Raw genomic sequence first — 15,633 nt, 5'->3', positions numbered from 1 at the left:
CCCCCCCCCCAGGGTTTTGGGACCTACTGTCCTCTTTGCTTGCTCCCATGGAGAGTGAAAACAGAGGCTTTCGTTGCTCTGCAGTGCCTTTGTGGCTGCTGTGGCTTGGAGAGTCATGCAGGGAACTTGGGAGGTGGAGGGAGTTTTCTCCATGGGTGCTTCTACTTGGTTGTTGTCTCACCTGTACCTTGTCCCTGGGCACCGATGCACGGCCGATTCATTCTTCTCACTGCCAGCAAAGGTGCCCTTGGTCTGTCCCATGGCATGTCACTGTCTTTATAAGATTGGGTCAGTAATCTTGTTGACCCCCATCTGTAGGTCAACCCTGTTGACCCCGGGTTGGTGTGTTGGCACATGGCTTTAAGTGAGCCATGTGCCAAATGTCCTTCTCCCCGCTGTAGGGCAGAGCCCTGCTCCCCGTCACTGTATTCCTGCAGGCACCAAGCCGTGCGGTTGGGAATACAGCTTTGTGGTAAATAAAGAAGGGCTGATCTTGTGATTTTTCAAGTACTGCCTGAGATTTAAGTGATTCAGGGTGAAATACTGCTGCGCTCGAGTTCACGGCAAAAGGAATTTCCCTGGGTTCAGTTGTCAGGTCAGCCAGTGGCTTCCTGTGCAAAGCTGCTGGAGAAGATTTAATGTCAAAGCTCCTCGGCTCCCCACCTACGGGGCAGGCAGCCTTGTGAGAAAGCTCATTGATAGCGAGGCGCTTTGGGATTACAGCGATGCTGTGGCCTCAGAGGAGTCCCAGATATATAATAGCACTGAAGGAAACACGGGGAGCTCTGCCAGGTTTGGGACAAACCTCCCCTTCTGGTCATGTTTGCTAAAAAAGGCTAATCAAAGCAGTAACTGGAAACTGAACAAACGTGGTGGCTTAGCTCGGTTTCGACTTGAAATCGGAGCCATTAACTTGCACGTGGGGCACCAGCCTCGGCGTGTCAGCAGAAACACACGACTTTGGGCAGGACCCTGTTGTGCATCCAGACACTCTGGCTGGATGCTCCTTTGAGAGCTGGTGATAGCCAATGTGGCCAGAAGTTCAGTGAACCCCTTTCTTACTACTGCATTAAGTGTTTAATGAAAGTCTCCGAGGCACTTTCCATCAAAAGTATACATTTATTTATAAAAATGGAGAAAAAATAGATCAAAGTGCTTTTTTCTACAAAAGACGATTCGTTGGAGGTTGAATGTCCTAGACCTGAGTGTACATGGCATTGCAGTCTACAGCTGTAGATGGCTGATCCAGATCTGATGCTGACTATCGTGGAGATTTGGAATTAGAAGGCCAGCACGGGATTTTTCCACCGATGACTAAGGGACTTAACCACACATCTCCTACGGATTTCAGTTAGAGAGGTATGGCCAAATCCCTTCAGTGGCTTTAAAATTCAATCCAGAGAAGAAAAAAACCTGTAATTGTTTGACTCTAGGCCTTAAATTGCCTCACCGTTTGAGCCCATCTCTGTACAAAAGACAAATGGCCAGACCCTTGTCCGGTGTAAAGCAGTGTATCTCACCAATCTCAGGTACGTGCTCCAGTATGTGGGTTAGACTGAAGAAACCCTCTGGACTCCCATTCTAGTATCTCCTCGGTTTAAGGTGTACAGTACCTTATCTCGTACAGTACTTATATCACAGCTATCCCAGGATTTTCAGTTAAACTAAATCAGCAGTTTAAGTGAATTCGAGGCTCCTCATTGCTGTACGTGCTCGCTTCTGTTTTCAGAGTCTGTGGGCAGCTGCCTTGGAGGTGGCTCTAAGGTACCTTTCGAAACCGCAGAGGGGAGGCGACACGGTGACCCAGGCAGCAGGACAGCTTCTCGATGCCGAACCGGATTTTGAAATGAATGGCAAAACTAACAGGTAAGGAAAAACCCCACCATTTCCTCACACTGGGAAGACCTTTGCCTGGAGCAGTGTCCGCACCAAGCACCTATGCCTTCTCTGAACAAGTAGTTTCCCTCAGCCCTAAGCCTACGTGCTTTTTTGGCCTTATGTTTTCCGTATCTTGACAGTGGTGCAAAGTATATTCTGTTTTCTGCCTCAGCTTCCCCCAAATTTTGAAATGAATACAGTTCTGAGATTTCCCAGCTATGAAACTCCAGCAAACTGTTTTACTCGGAGGCTCTCATTTTTTTTTATAAAGCTCTGTAACCTGCAGTGCTGCGACATTAGCACCCCATTTTGCATTAAAAATAATCCAGATACCCATCTCTTCAATGGTAGGGCTGAAGATGAAAATGGAAACCTGGAAAGTGTTGCTGCGAGCTGTCAACATTCATTTTTAATTTGACTTGCTATGAAAATCTGGAAGAAAATTTTATGATTTCTTTAACGTCCGGCTTGTGATTTTCAAGCGCTTCCGATCAATAATGCTGAACCCTTTTCTTATTTTTGAGTCAAGTACTGTTTTCACCTGACAAACTGGTCCACTGTAAGCAGTTGTGGCATGTGAGAACGGAAGCTGCTGGAAGAGAGCACCTTCCCTATCTGCCACGATGGTGCATCGTTGTCTTCAGCAGATGAATTAATCTATGGTGTATTTTTAGCAAGCATCTAAGAGGGTTAATGTCGGCCTTTCACTGACTCTGCCCTCCAGGACAGTTTGATATTTTTCCTTCGTGACAATTTTATATCAGGGTATACTCTCAGGTTTATTTCTACCAGATGCCTCGCAACAAAGTGTATCTGGTGAGCATTTTAACTTTCACTCTCCTCTTCGTTATTATCCATTTGAAAACTAGCCCAGCTATGCCAAAACAAATCATTCAAATTCTCCTTTGGATGGATCTTTTATTCTTTCTGGCAGACTGAAAGGAGCCTCCTTCAACTCTGAAACATTGCTAAAACTACAAAAACAATCTGTACCACAAAAAAGCCCTCTTGGATCCCTTCCTGTAAGCGCATTTTGGCCTGGTTTCTGCTGTTTGTTTTATACTTTGTCTATTTAATTTTTTTATATGCAACTGATTAGCATCTTTATTTCCTTTTAATACCGTGTGCTGGTTTGCTGCATGCTTGATTCTGAAACACCCTCACCCCCCCACCCCAAATATTTTATTTTTTTTTTTTCCAGACATACCTCAATACCTAGAGCTGTTATGGGATAAGGCCAAATTCACCAGGAGCAGCACTGCCCATGGCTTATCTCACACACCCGACGTTAGCTAATCGGTATAAATAGTAGTAAGGGCGTGTTGCCATCTGAGTAGGTGCGGTGTGTGTGCAACTAACTTTGCACAGGCAAGGAAGAAAGCACGAGCGCGCTCCTCTTCCAGCAGCGTGACAGCCAGGCAGTCACCGGGGGTGCTTATTGTAGCCCTTGGTCTAGCATATAGCACCGAGTTCCTGGTGTATCAGCAAGTATCCCCAACACCTAGCCCTTTCTTCAGTTCCACTCACTGCATTACTATCTGAGGTGAAGACATGCCTCTAATTTCTTCAACAAATCTCTGCTAATGTTTTCTCCTTTGTGAGTGCTTCCTCCTTCCCTGCGTAATGCGAGTTCCCTTGTCTTTGCACGCCGGTGTAAAACCGCTGTAAAATCTTCTGGGTAAAACAGAAGTAAATTCAGAGTCAAGCCCCAGCCAAATGCCAAATCAATGCAAAAGACATCGTGTTCTCAGGATCCAATTGATCTATTTCATTCTAAGGCTTCTGTGAACATTGTCTCTATGACTGTGCCAGATAATACTAAGAAAACCAAACCTACTCTCTTAGCAGGAAGGAGTCCGCTTGAGACTGGAATCGAGTTCTCGTTGCATATGATGATGATGACCCATCGTGGAAAAGAAGGTATGAAATAGCCACTGCTATGGTCCCAAACCATGCCATGTGCTCAAGACAGTTCCACCATGGAATATCACTGGAAAACCCTTTTCCTTCGAGTCTCTGCAATGAAGGCACCTGTGAATGCTGTTAAAGATGATGATATTCCAGAAAGGTTGCCAGGAGCTCCAGCACTTAATGGCACTTTTGAGAGGGAATCTGTGAGTAAGAGGAAACAGATATGCCAATTGCTGGCAGAGGAATAAAATGCACAAGGTTTGCATTAAGAAAAAAAGCATTCATGCTTAGTCCTCTGTAATACAGTAATAGCAGCAAAGAAGTTATTCAGCATCTACGTCAAGTGCAAAAAAATAAGCCTTTCTCATTTTGAGCAGTAACAGATGCTATAAAAGCTAGCAGTTCTCACTACTCGGTGGCTGCCTTCGAACTGTACATGAAAGTTGTGCACGTGAATAGCTAGTCTGAGAGCTTAGAAATATTCATTACAAACGAGACAGCAGGCTATGCATATGACCTTGTTTTCTAAAAAATCATTTTTGCAAAATCAAGAGCAAACCCTCTTGCTGTTAAAGTAATTTTCAAGTTTCTGATGGTTTGGGGGGGGGGTGTTTGTTGTTTTTTTAAATACCATTTGCCAGGTATTTGGGTTGCTGCCAAACAGTTCCCCAGGTAGGATCTGGCAGGAAAGCTAAATGCTTTGAGGTATGGTTCCACAGCACCCTAAACTAAGTAAGATCAGCATCGCTGTGCTGGTCCCAAAAGCGAAAGTGTCAGAGGGATAATTGCTTCATTTTGGGAAGAGCACTGGTACTACTGTAAGAGAGAGGGTAGGACACGGAGCAGGAACAGGGGAGATGAGACTGCAACAGCACTGACATAGAATGGCTTAATAAAAGGTCATGGAGCCACAGTCTTTGTAGAGATGGTGCCTGCATGAAGTCCTGCTTCCTTTGAAGCTAAGGGCAAGACAAACAGATTCACTCACACCCTGAAAACATTCTCCCCATCTTTGACCCCCTCCATTTTCTTTCCACACTGTGTACGTGATCTTGGGGATTCAAAATCTGCAGAAAAAAGCCAGGTTCCTCAGGCTCACACTGAGGCACGCGATGCTCAGCACATCTGAGGCATGTGGACCCCAACTGGGTAGAAGCTGGCCATCTAAATCCTCCTGATTCCGGTTTTCAATTAGCTGATGCTCACAGCATGCATTTTAGCAGAAGCTAAGGGAGCGGCACCAGCCCCAGGAGCTCGGATCTGAGCCCGCACCTGAATCCCACGTTGCATCCCTCCTTACTGAATTGCAGCTTTGACTCCAGGAAGGATTAAGATGCGAGTTGTGGTTTAAAAGGTGATCAGGGCTTGCCTGTCTGAAACCTGGTCCCACCACGACTGCCAGGGGCCCGATACTTGCGTGCACACACAGGCTTTATGTGTGCTGGCAGAGCCACTCTCTGCATCTGAAATAATTTCCGAGGCCCACTGGCTATTCCCACGGATGGGAAGGGCAAAGGGGGCTAGAATTAATGAAAAAGGATAAGTAAAAACATATCAGGAAAGCATAGGGAATATGTCAAAGGTAATCAAGCTGTTGTGCTTCACGGGACCCACGTCATGCTGGATACTTGTTGCTTTGTTACGGGCAAAGGTGTAAACTCTGCTCTGTTGCAGCCTGCATCAACCATACCAGGAGAGAGTTGGCTTCTCCCACCAGAACTGAAGGCACGAGTCAGCCCCGGGGTTTGGGTGCTTTGTCCTTCAAGCCATTTTCAACCCTCAAAATCAGGGCAGGTAAATCCAGGCACAGCAGCTGATGTCCAACTGTCACACAGTGACAACACCGCCAGGGAAAGGCTCCGTGCAAATCCCGACTCTTGTGAGACTCGATGGCGTGAGCTATCCTCTCCGGTGAACTCAGCAGGCCGAGGGCAGGTGGTTAAGAAGAGAGCGAAGGCACTAGCAGCCAGCTGGTCAGAGGCGATTGCTCAGCTCTGTGGGCTGGGGTATTTGATGGTATGTGATGCTGTGGCACACGTTAGAGCAGCAGTTCCAATCTGCGCTCCACAGGTAACTTGCTGACTAGGAGACTATTTTCCTTCCAGCACTGTGTTTTGCTTTTCACAGATGCAGGCTCCCTCGGGTTGGTGGGAAAGAGCTAAGCGCGACGTAGTCAATATATTATTGTCCACCACGGTCCAGAAAAAGTTGGGAATCATTCTCTGAATTTGTGTTTGTCCATATTGCTTGTTCAGTGCCTGAAATTTGTTCTACAGCAGCAATCTTGTGCACTGTGGAAGATTATGACTGTCCCAGGTAAAAGGGAAACCTTCAGGTGGTGAGAGGTGGGAAGGAGCTATACTAGGGTAGGGCAGGACAGATGCGCTTGCCACAGATGATCCTCATTTGAAGAACGAAGAAGGAAAATAATATAAAATTGGCTTTTCCTTAATTTCCCCTCTGTCTTTGCTTGATGTCGTGCCTGAGGGCGTAAATGTCTTCAATATAAAAAAATATATTGCAGCTCTCCAGGTGATGGCCCTGGGCCACAGCCTGAGAAACAGTGGCGTTGTCTGCTTCTCAGAGAAATTCTCTGAGATGCCTTCCTTGCTTTTCTCCTCTCCCCCACCCTTCCCTAGGGCGCTCTAACTGTCTGGCTGCTTCCCTGTGACGTGTCAGTCCTGAAGGAAGTCAGGCTGAAAGCCTCTCTCACCAGTTCACGGGAAGGTAACGCTGACTTCTGGAAACAGAATGGAATAAGCAACGTCAGAGGTCCGTGCTGGCTTCTGCGAGCACAGAACCTCTCCCCTGGGCATTCCCACCTACACGGAAACCTGCGGTGATTTTCAGGACTTTACATTCCCAGACACTGGCAGCAGTCTCATACGCTAGCTAAAGCAAGAAAGCCCTTAGCAATGCCACTACCCGTCGGGCTCTAGGAGCAGTCCTCGTTGGAATGGAGGCCCAAGAGCTCCTCAGCCAAGCTGATGAGACCATTTTCTTCCAGGGCTGCGATCAGCCGCGCTATTGTGGCCTTCTTCCCCTCCGACTGGATAAATCTGAGAAGCAGCTGATAGGCTTGTTCGTATAGTCCCTCTCGGTCATATTCGAGGGCCAGGTTATCAATGACAGGATCGCGCAGGGCCCGGCAGTTCTTCTGCAAAGAGCGACCCACTTGCTTCCATTTCTTGGATACGAGCTTGGCAAATTTCTGGTGGTCGTCTAGTGTGAGCGTTCTGTTGGCTGAAAGGGACAGAGGGCAGGTAAAACACAGGGGTTTCATGGCTGATGTGATGCAGCTTGGGCCAGTCCAAGGTTTGCTCAATATTCTGTGGAGCAGGGAATCTGTTCAGCGTCCACAGCACGTTACTAAACTGCTGCGGAGCCGCTCTGCGTGTCCTCTGGTGTTTTAACACCGGGGCAGCGCTGTGAGTTTGGAGCAGAAGTGGAAGAGCAGTGAAGCTAAAGGGACTGCCCCGCCACGGGCAGGGGGTCCCGCACACGGGTCTGTGCACTCTGATGGCATTCCTCCACCACTGGGAAGGGAAAATCAGCTGGAGTAAGCCCCCACCGCTTAGGGTCTCCCCGCTCCCTGCATATGAGCTGGACACGTCCGCTCTCCACGTAGTCTGCCATCCCCCAGGGCAGTGCTGGTGCCTCGGGTGGCAAACTGTAGCACGTGGTGACACACTCACTTGCTCACAGCCACCTGCCCTGGCACATCTGAGCTCCCTGCCTTGCTCGGACCGTTCCCTTACCGAAATCCTCCCACAACATCAGAGTATCTGGGCTTGCCCCTACCCTGCAAGCTTGGCAATGCCTATCCCCCCCCCCCAGGATGGGACTGTCCTGTGGTTTGCCAGAGCTAATTTTTTTTTCTGATGGACATCCTCTTTATTTGTTTCAGCCTTTCAAAAGCAACTCGGCAAGGCCTTTCTGACCAAGTCCCCCGTTCCCTACCTAAGCATCCTCAAAATACTGAAACGCAGACAGGAGCTCTCTCCTTGGCTGTTTAGCACTGGAGACTGTATACACAGCTTAAGCACGCTCAAAAATGATCTAGCTGATCTCAAGCTAAAATTGCTATGTGAGACTATCTGAAAGCTCTCTGGAGGGAGCAGACCCCACAGAAAGCCGGTGTACTGCAGGGAGCCTGGACAAATGTGTCTTGGCTGAAAGCAGGGCCGATGGTGTCCACAGTAACCTTCCCAGTCTGATCCAACCTATGCTATTAACTCACCTCAACCAAATGACGTGGAGGAAGAGAACTACTCTCTATTCTTCCTTCCAGCGTTAAGGAGTTTTAAAACGTGAGGAACCTGGAAGGGACACAGACTCTGAAGCATCTGGTTCTGTGCCACCCCAGAAAGAAAAGGGGTTGAGGCCTGATCTGAAGCAGTATGGCGGTATCTTAGGACTACTGTAATTCCTTCCTTATGGGATGCTGGGAAATCCTTGATTTATCTGAGGTAGACCCCAATATGTAGTCACGTTAATCCTCCCTCTTGGGCTTCAAGGTGAGGAAGACCAAGGGCTCTCTTGGTCAGCTCTAGCTACTCACCAAACTCTTGTCCCTGAAAGATGAAGGTGACTTGTGGGGAAAGGGAGCTGCTTTGAGAAGGATAAGGTAGAGATGGGGAGTTCAGAGACGCGTAGTCTTTTACAGCGACATTGTTGTTGATACTCTGGTGAACAATCAGGCTCTTGAGGCATTCCTCCAGCTCTGTGATTTCCTCATCCCGCAGGCGGTCAGGCTGTAATGCAAACAGCATCAGTGATTCATGCCAGGTTCACCATCTTGCAAAGCTATAGACGCTTAGCTGGAAGGCGCAGCTTAAGATGATGGTGTCAAGAGAGGAGCAATGAGATAGCTGTAGCATGAGTTGTAAACTGACCAAATGAGATATAGTCTAATGGAGTTCTGGCTGTGAATGTGTGAATTTGAATCTGTAATGTGATACGAAACAGGCAATCTCCCCCTCCAGGGCTTCTCACATGCAGCGGTGAGTGCTTACAAGTTGCACAAAACTGCTACTAGTCCACGTTTATTTTCAGCAGCCCTCTGCAGGAATTGGGGCGCACCATAGGCAGCGTGGCTTCTCTGACTTACTCCGCATGAGGGTCAGACCCACAGAATAGGGTGACCTGATCCAACAGCTCATGGCCACCAAAGCTCCTGCTACCCCCCCTTCCTGCTACCCCCCCTTCTCTCTCTCTCTCTCTCTCTCTCTCTCTCTCTCTCTCTCTCTCTCTCTCTCTCTCTCTCTCTCTCTCTCTCTCTCTCTCTCTCTCTCTCTGCCCCTCCATTACCTAAGTTTTGTTGTTCCTGGATCCTCTCCAAGCCAGTTTTTCTCACTAACCAAGAGAAAAGTAGTCTGACCTCCAAAAAGCAGGCCATGAGAAAAGGAGTAAAGAAGGCAAAGCACATGGGAAGAGTCAAACCTGGCGAGCGCTCCGACTCGGTCTAGTGTTTAGCTCACGTACAGCAGGTACCCAGCACTGCCCTCAGCCACTGACAGCTGTGCCCTAGTGTCATCTTTCTGACTGTTGCGCTGTTAGGCAGAGGTCAGACTGAGTCAGTTTTGGGGAACTGAGAGTACGCCCATCTCTTTTGTCCAGTCAGCTAGTTCAGCAGAGGGAGGGAGCAGCAAGCAGAAGTTGACAGGTTATGGGATATCACATGTTGTTTGGTCCAGGGCTGAAAGGTTTGCATTTCATTCTCTGTGCTTGCAGAAAAACAACCTGGCAAAACACGCTCTTGTGCCTGACCTTCCCGAGTAGACGGTGACTACCTATTTCTCAGGACCATCTAGAGGGAACCAGAGCTATAAGGTATTGCTAGTTCCAGGTGGAAAAAAAGAGGAGAGGAGAAAGGCAATGAGTTTAATCGTGTCAAGTGCCTTGGTTTTGTGGTGAGATGACAAGGTCTCACTGTTCTTGCTAGCAGGATTAGAGTGCCAGTGCCAAAGTGTGCGATGAGCTAGACGTTAGATATTGCCCCTGAGAGAGAGACTTTGCCTTTGGAAGGGCAGCCTATTCCTGCTGGCAGCAGATGCTACGTGTCCCCACTCTGTCACAAGGTGTTGGTGTCATGTGCAGAGTGTTTGCACTCACGCTCACTTCTAGGTGCAGTTACCATTGCTGCTCTCAGAGGAGGTGGCGTGCGAGGTGGGGGAGGAAGGTGCTGAGCAGTGATCGTTCCACACAGGACAGCTGTCCTCTCTGCCTGCCTCACAGGTGTATCGAGGCACACTTGCTTGTGCTCTTAACTGCACCTTCTATAATTCCTTGTCTTAGTGGTGATAACAGCCACGCTAATTGTTATATACAGAAACGACAGTGATTTAGCAGAATCTCTGTAGGCTGTTTTAGGTAACTCTATTGCCCTTCCAGAAAAGTGCACGGCTCTTTTCTGGAGAAGAGCAGAGCTGTTTCTCCGTATTACAGTTGAGAACTGAAGGATGGAGAAGTCAACAACCCAGCACGCTGCAGCAAAGCAAGATTTGCACCCACCTTCCTGAGTCCTGTGCTCAATGCTCCTCATTGCTGCCTGGCCTCCCTCCCTCTCCCATTCACCTTTTCTCTGTAGATGCACTCCAGGCAGCGATCCTCATCCTTCAGCATGTTGTCGAGGTGCTCGTTGCCAGCCTTCAGCTCCATCTCAAGAGGCACCGTGGTCACGGCCAAGGAGAGTTGGAGGTGATTCTGGAGGGACTCCTGGAGCGCTCCTTCCCGGTAACTCTGCAGGAACCGGCGGCAGTTCTCCTGCTTGCAGAACTTGAGCTGGACTATCAGGTGCGGGTGGCTGCAGTGCACTTTGAGCATGTCCACACCGTTCACGCTGCCGGTGGAGTCTGGCAGGGAGAAGTGAGCAGAGTCACTATCCAGGCATGAGACAGACAACCCAGACCCACTCCCATCCACCACCAAGCCTGCAATGGAGTAGCTTTTGAATTCTCTTCTCTCTGTGATAAAGTCCTCTGGGACGAAAAACCTGTATGTAAAACCAAGAGGAAACGATTAAGTTTTTGCTGCCCTGCCACCATCAATCCCCGGGAGGTATGGTGTCCAACTGAAGCTGTATGGTACTACACCCCAGGTAATTATCTCAACACTGTTTATTAGGGGAGGTTTTAAGTTTGAGGTTCCATTTCCAGGACAGAAATGGTTATGCTAAACTGGTAGCACAGGAAAGTTTTATAGATGAAAGCGCATAGTTCAGCTCAGTGCTCAGTCTTCAGTCCTTGTGACTGGAGTTTTATGCAGTGATGAAGGTCCTGGAAAGAGACCCAGCGTTTCCTCTCCACCCCATGCCTAGAGGTAACTTTTGGCTGTCTCTGAGCCTTCAACACATCTAACAAATGGCGAACGATAGATCCAGCCACAGGAATTGGGCTGCTTGAGATTGGGCGTTGACTTGTTAAGCCCTTTTGCACAGAGAATTAATTCACAGTAAAACCTAAGCAAGGAGAAGCCAGGGATGTACCCTCTAACATTAGTGCGGGGGGAGCACGAGCAACATGGACAACAGAAATTGTCCGGGCCTTCATTCTTCCTCCTCCCAGCAAAATTTAATTTTGATTAGCTGTGCACATTGACCCTGTCTCCACGGGGATTTTATATGCTGATGATGACAGTTCAGAGTATGTGTTTTTCTCTTTTTTTTTTTTTTCCCCAGCAGAGGCCTGTGGGAGGCTGGCTGTACTGCTTCCAGACCCGAATCGACCTCTTGGCCTGTCGTTGCACGGGGCCGTACAGAAGTACCAGCTCACACTGGCACTACACCAGGTATTTCTAAACCACACATCATGGCATTATTTAGACAGGCTCGAAGGACAATCCCAAGGCAAAGCAGACTTGTGTGCTCCACATTAGGCAGGACAAGTGACCTGGCATTTGAAAGTATGTGATCTGACAGTGGCTTTACAGGGTTTACTGAGTCCTGGTCGCATCAGAAAGTCTAGCCTGGACCAGATGTGTAACTGGGACATGGGGCTAGGCACCTAGGAGAGGCATTTTAATTCACTGTGGCTGACCAGAAATGTCTTTTTATTGCTTCTTTCATGCTTTGTTTTTCGTAAGTGCTGGTTAAACAAAAGCTTCCATAACAGGGTAAGAGGGCTAGGGAGGGAAAAGCTGCACAGACATGGAAACCTTTATGAACGGTGTACGAGACAGCTGTGAAGCTACCTCAAAAGAGAGGACTTTGCACGCATTTCTTCATGAAACTTCAGACAGCTTCAGATTTCCTGTCCTTTTTAGGTCTGAATAAGCATGGTAGGATTTAGCGTTTTTGTGGGCTTTCCTTTAAATGTGTGAGCAGACTCACATTCCAGTGACACAAAGCAGCCGTAAATCGAGCCGAGCTGGACAACTGTGTTGGGCTTCCTGCTGCTTCACATCTTTGGATCGAGCTGCAAGATGAGCAGGCCTGTATTGGATAAACTATCTGACTTGGCTAGACTCACGATTGCCAGAAGAGATTACGGAATAGTTACACAAGCCCAGTCCAACAATATAGGCTCAGCTGTATGACAGGTAAAGAACACCGTAAGTGTCATTCTAGGTAAGTATGATAAACTCTTCAAATTACTATTATTCTGAAGTCAGCTTGGTGCAAGGGTGGATAAAGAAACATAGTTTTATGGCCATTTGCATCTCAAGTCCTTTTTTGATGTAAATAGGGTTACATACAGTTGAAGATAACGTAATTGTGCCTGTTGATAGCAGAAAAGAACTTACACTGGCTATCACTAATTTTAAAAATCGGCTTCTCAAAGCAGAAATCATGGTTCTGTGGTGGTATAAAGACAGAAATTAAATCTTCTTTCATAGCAATTGCAATCTTTTCCCCTCTTACATGAATGGGTTTAAACAAACATTCATAAAGTAGCATAACTCATAGGATAGTTGAAGTTGGAAGGAAGCCCAGGAAGTCTCTAGCCCAACCTCCCGTGCAAAGCAGGGTCAGCTCTGAGGTCAGACCAAGTTGCTCAGGGCTTTATCCAGTCCCGTTTTGAAAACCCCCAAGGATGGAGAATACACAGTCGCTCTGGGCAACTGCTTGACTGTCCTCATGGGGAAAATGTTTGTCCTTATATCTGGTGTCTACCCCTCTTGTTTCAATTTGTGCCTGTTGCCTCTCATTCCCCATGCACCACTGTGAAGAGTGTGGCTCCATCTCCCCCTCCCCGTAGGTATTGGCAGGCTGTTGGTAGGTCCCCCAAAGCCTTCTCTTCCCCAGGCTGAACAGGTCCAACTCCTTCAGCCTCTCCTCACAGGACAAGTGCTCCAGCCCCCAACCATCTTGGTGGACCTCTGCTGAACTTGCCTCACTTTATTGTCCTTCCTAAATACAGTGAGCACCTGCTTTCCTTACCCATGAGTGTGAGATTCAAGAAAGGCATGGCATTGCGTGAAGAGATGAGACAGCGTGCCAAGGTATCAAGAGAGAGTGGGTACCTGCTAATGCCAGCTTCAGCGCCTTGAATACACTAGGTTTCTTCTGGGAGCTTTCGTAGAGAGACGGCAGAACGATGGTCTTGCACGTCGACTGGAGGAAGAGATAAGCGCTGCCGATCCAAGGAGCGGAGCTGCCTGCCATCTTCAGCACCCTACAAAATCACACAGATGAGCTGAGAGACCATAGGGAAAATGGCCTGATGCCAGGTGAGTGCTTACAGCAAACACTAAGCACAAGCATGACAGGATTATGGGGATTTACCCTTATTTCCTAGAGGAGGCGGTGATGTTGTTAAAGCAAGCGTAACCTTTGAGGAGTTTACTGTTGTTCCGTAAAGCACAGCAGAGTGGGACACGGTGTCCCAAAGACTCAGCAGCTCACAAAGCTCTGCTTTCATTTTCCACTGGAGTCCATTCATTTTATGGTCCAAAGAGACTCCGAAGCAAAGAGTTTCAGTCCTCATGCCTCTGACTGCCCAGCCAAGCTAGCAAAGTCTAAAGACACATAGTTGGGGTGCTCCAGGGAGCACCCAGCAGTCCTGGTTCTGGCACGTTCACACAGACTGAAGCCCTATTGTGGGCAGAGGCATTCTACCCGAGGTCCCGGTCCCCTTGTGGTCCTCGCTAAAGGATGTGTTACAGAGCCCAGGGCTCACGTAGCAGCACAGTCAGGGCTATTCCTCTGCTTTACGTACTAGCTCACTTATTAGTCCTCTCCTACCATTTGCCTCTTGCAGCAATGCACGTGGAAGAGAGCACATCCACCTCTCCGTTCTCATCACGCCTGTTCCTCGCTGGCCAGCTAATGCAACGCTTACATCTACTGCAGCTGCACCCAACTCTGCTCCCAAGGCAAAGACGAACCAAAACACCTCCCAGGCTACGGATACTCAGAACGGAAAAGCCGTGCTAGATCGGGCAATGCCGGACTGAGGCTGTGGCGGCTGGAGAGAGCGCCTGACAGCCCAGGAGAGAGGCATGGCCACCTCTCCTTTCTGGCATGTACGCAAACTGCCTGTGCGTGTCCATGAGCTGGTCAGCGCAAGCCCCCCGAAACTGCTCCCACAGAGAGCAGCGCTCGGAGCCAGCCCTTCCATCACATCATAGTGACAAGTAATTTGGGGCTTTTGGCTCAGCCCCAGTCCCAAGTCCTGCCCCCTCTCTGACTACTTGTTTGCACCTCTTGTCACACCATCGGCTGCTTCCCCGCAGGCATCCCTTCTTTCTGCCCTGTTGCTCAACCCCAACAGCCCTCCCTCGGCTGCCAAGCACTGGCCTGACAGTATAACTGCTGGCCACGACAGTGTCCCTCTCTTCAGATGTCCTTTAGATTGTGGGTGTGAAGGTCTTTTGTCACGAGGGGCTGCCAGACCAAGAAGGATGACCTCCCATGGACAGGCTGTCTTCCAGGTGGTAGCTGGGGCTGGGAACCGTTTCCATCCCTTGCAGCATGTCCAACAGGGCACTGGAACATACGGCCCACCCTGTTTCCTTACTATAACCTTGAACTGTGCCCAGCACGGGAGCCTTTTACTTGTTCAGCAAATACAGGAAATAACCAGCGAATCATAAAATTCACACTGAACTTGGAGTTCAAGGAGTGCCTGCGGGATGCAGGAGTGAGTGTTTCCAGGCCACGGGCTCCCACATCACACAGGCCTTTTAGAAAAGCATCTCGTAAAGAAGAAAGAGGAGGATGCACTGCTGCTGCAGTCCAGGTCTGGTCTGAGCCTCCAAACACCGGGAAGTTTGGGATCTGGGCACCCATCTCCTAGCGTCTTGCAGAAGGAGGGTAACAGAAATCTGAGCAACATCTTAGACAACTACAGATGTGGAATATTTAAAAGATGTAACCCACGGAACAATTTATCTTTTGCAGTGCAAATGCCTGAGAGCTCCCTACCAGCCCAGAGGCACATGAAGTACAAGGACCCTGTTTCATCCCGCTCCCATCGCTGCAGCATGGACCCCGCTGCCCCTGCACCCCTTCCTGACACAGACCAGGCTCTTGCTCCTCAGCAACTGCCTGGTTCGACTCAGCAACGCTGGGGAGCCTGGAAATTACACCAGGCTTGCCAAGGCTCAGGTAAGGAGCCCTTTGCTGTTGCGCCTCTGCAGTGTTATCCCAGCGGGCGAGTTTTCCAGCCCCATGAGCGCTGCCCCATCCCCGTCCCCACTCGGCAGTGGGGACCCCTCGCTGTGGGTTTGAGCAGCAGCGGTCAAACCGTTGTGGCGTGCTTTAGAAAAACCAACCCCGGGCAACTAGTAACGTATGTGATCATCGTTATTGCCTTTTTCGCCGACCTTTGGCACGTATCAGGCGGCTGCTGCTGCTGAATTCCTGTAAAAGACTAACTGGGACGGGGCCGTCTTTATTTTAAG

General features: G+C 48.9%; 1 protein-coding gene across 1 annotated transcript; it reads right to left on the bottom strand.

Annotated features, from left to right (window-relative positions):
• Positions 1-1,104: 1,104 nt before the first annotated feature.
• TRADD (TNFRSF1A associated via death domain) lies at positions 1,105-13,429 on the bottom strand. The gene is made up of 4 exons (XM_009276753.2): positions 13,252-13,429; positions 10,366-10,643; positions 8,351-8,543; positions 1,105-7,032 (listed from the first exon to the last, which is right to left on the bottom strand). The coding sequence occupies exons 1-4, from the start codon at positions 13,391-13,393 to the stop codon at positions 6,725-6,727; spliced, it is 921 nt and encodes a 306-aa protein (XP_009275028.1). The 5' UTR covers positions 13,394-13,429; the 3' UTR covers positions 1,105-6,724.
• Between the last annotated feature and the right edge of the window lie 2,204 nt (positions 13,430-15,633).

Source organism: Aptenodytes forsteri, unplaced genomic scaffold, assembly GCF_000699145.1.
Source record: "Aptenodytes forsteri isolate BGI_AS27 unplaced genomic scaffold, ASM69914v1 Scaffold33, whole genome shotgun sequence".
Taxonomy (NCBI): Eukaryota; Metazoa; Chordata; class Aves; order Sphenisciformes; family Spheniscidae; genus Aptenodytes; species Aptenodytes forsteri.
Note: the sequence above shows the minus strand (reverse complement) of the source record. Positions and strands in the feature narration are given on the sequence as shown.

Coding starts and splice junctions, on each gene's coding strand:
- TRADD (XM_009276753.2), bottom strand. CDS start 13,393: ATGGCAGGCAGCTCCGCTCCTTGGATCGGCAGCGCTTATCTCTTCCTC. Junction 10,644..13,251: donor GCTGAAGCTGGCATTAGCAG/GTACCCACTCTC, acceptor TCTCCCTGCCAG/ACTCCACCGGCAGCGTGAAC. Junction 8,544..10,365: donor AGTGCATCTACAGAGAAAAG/GTGAATGGGAGA, acceptor TTTGCATTACAG/CCTGACCGCCTGCGGGATGA.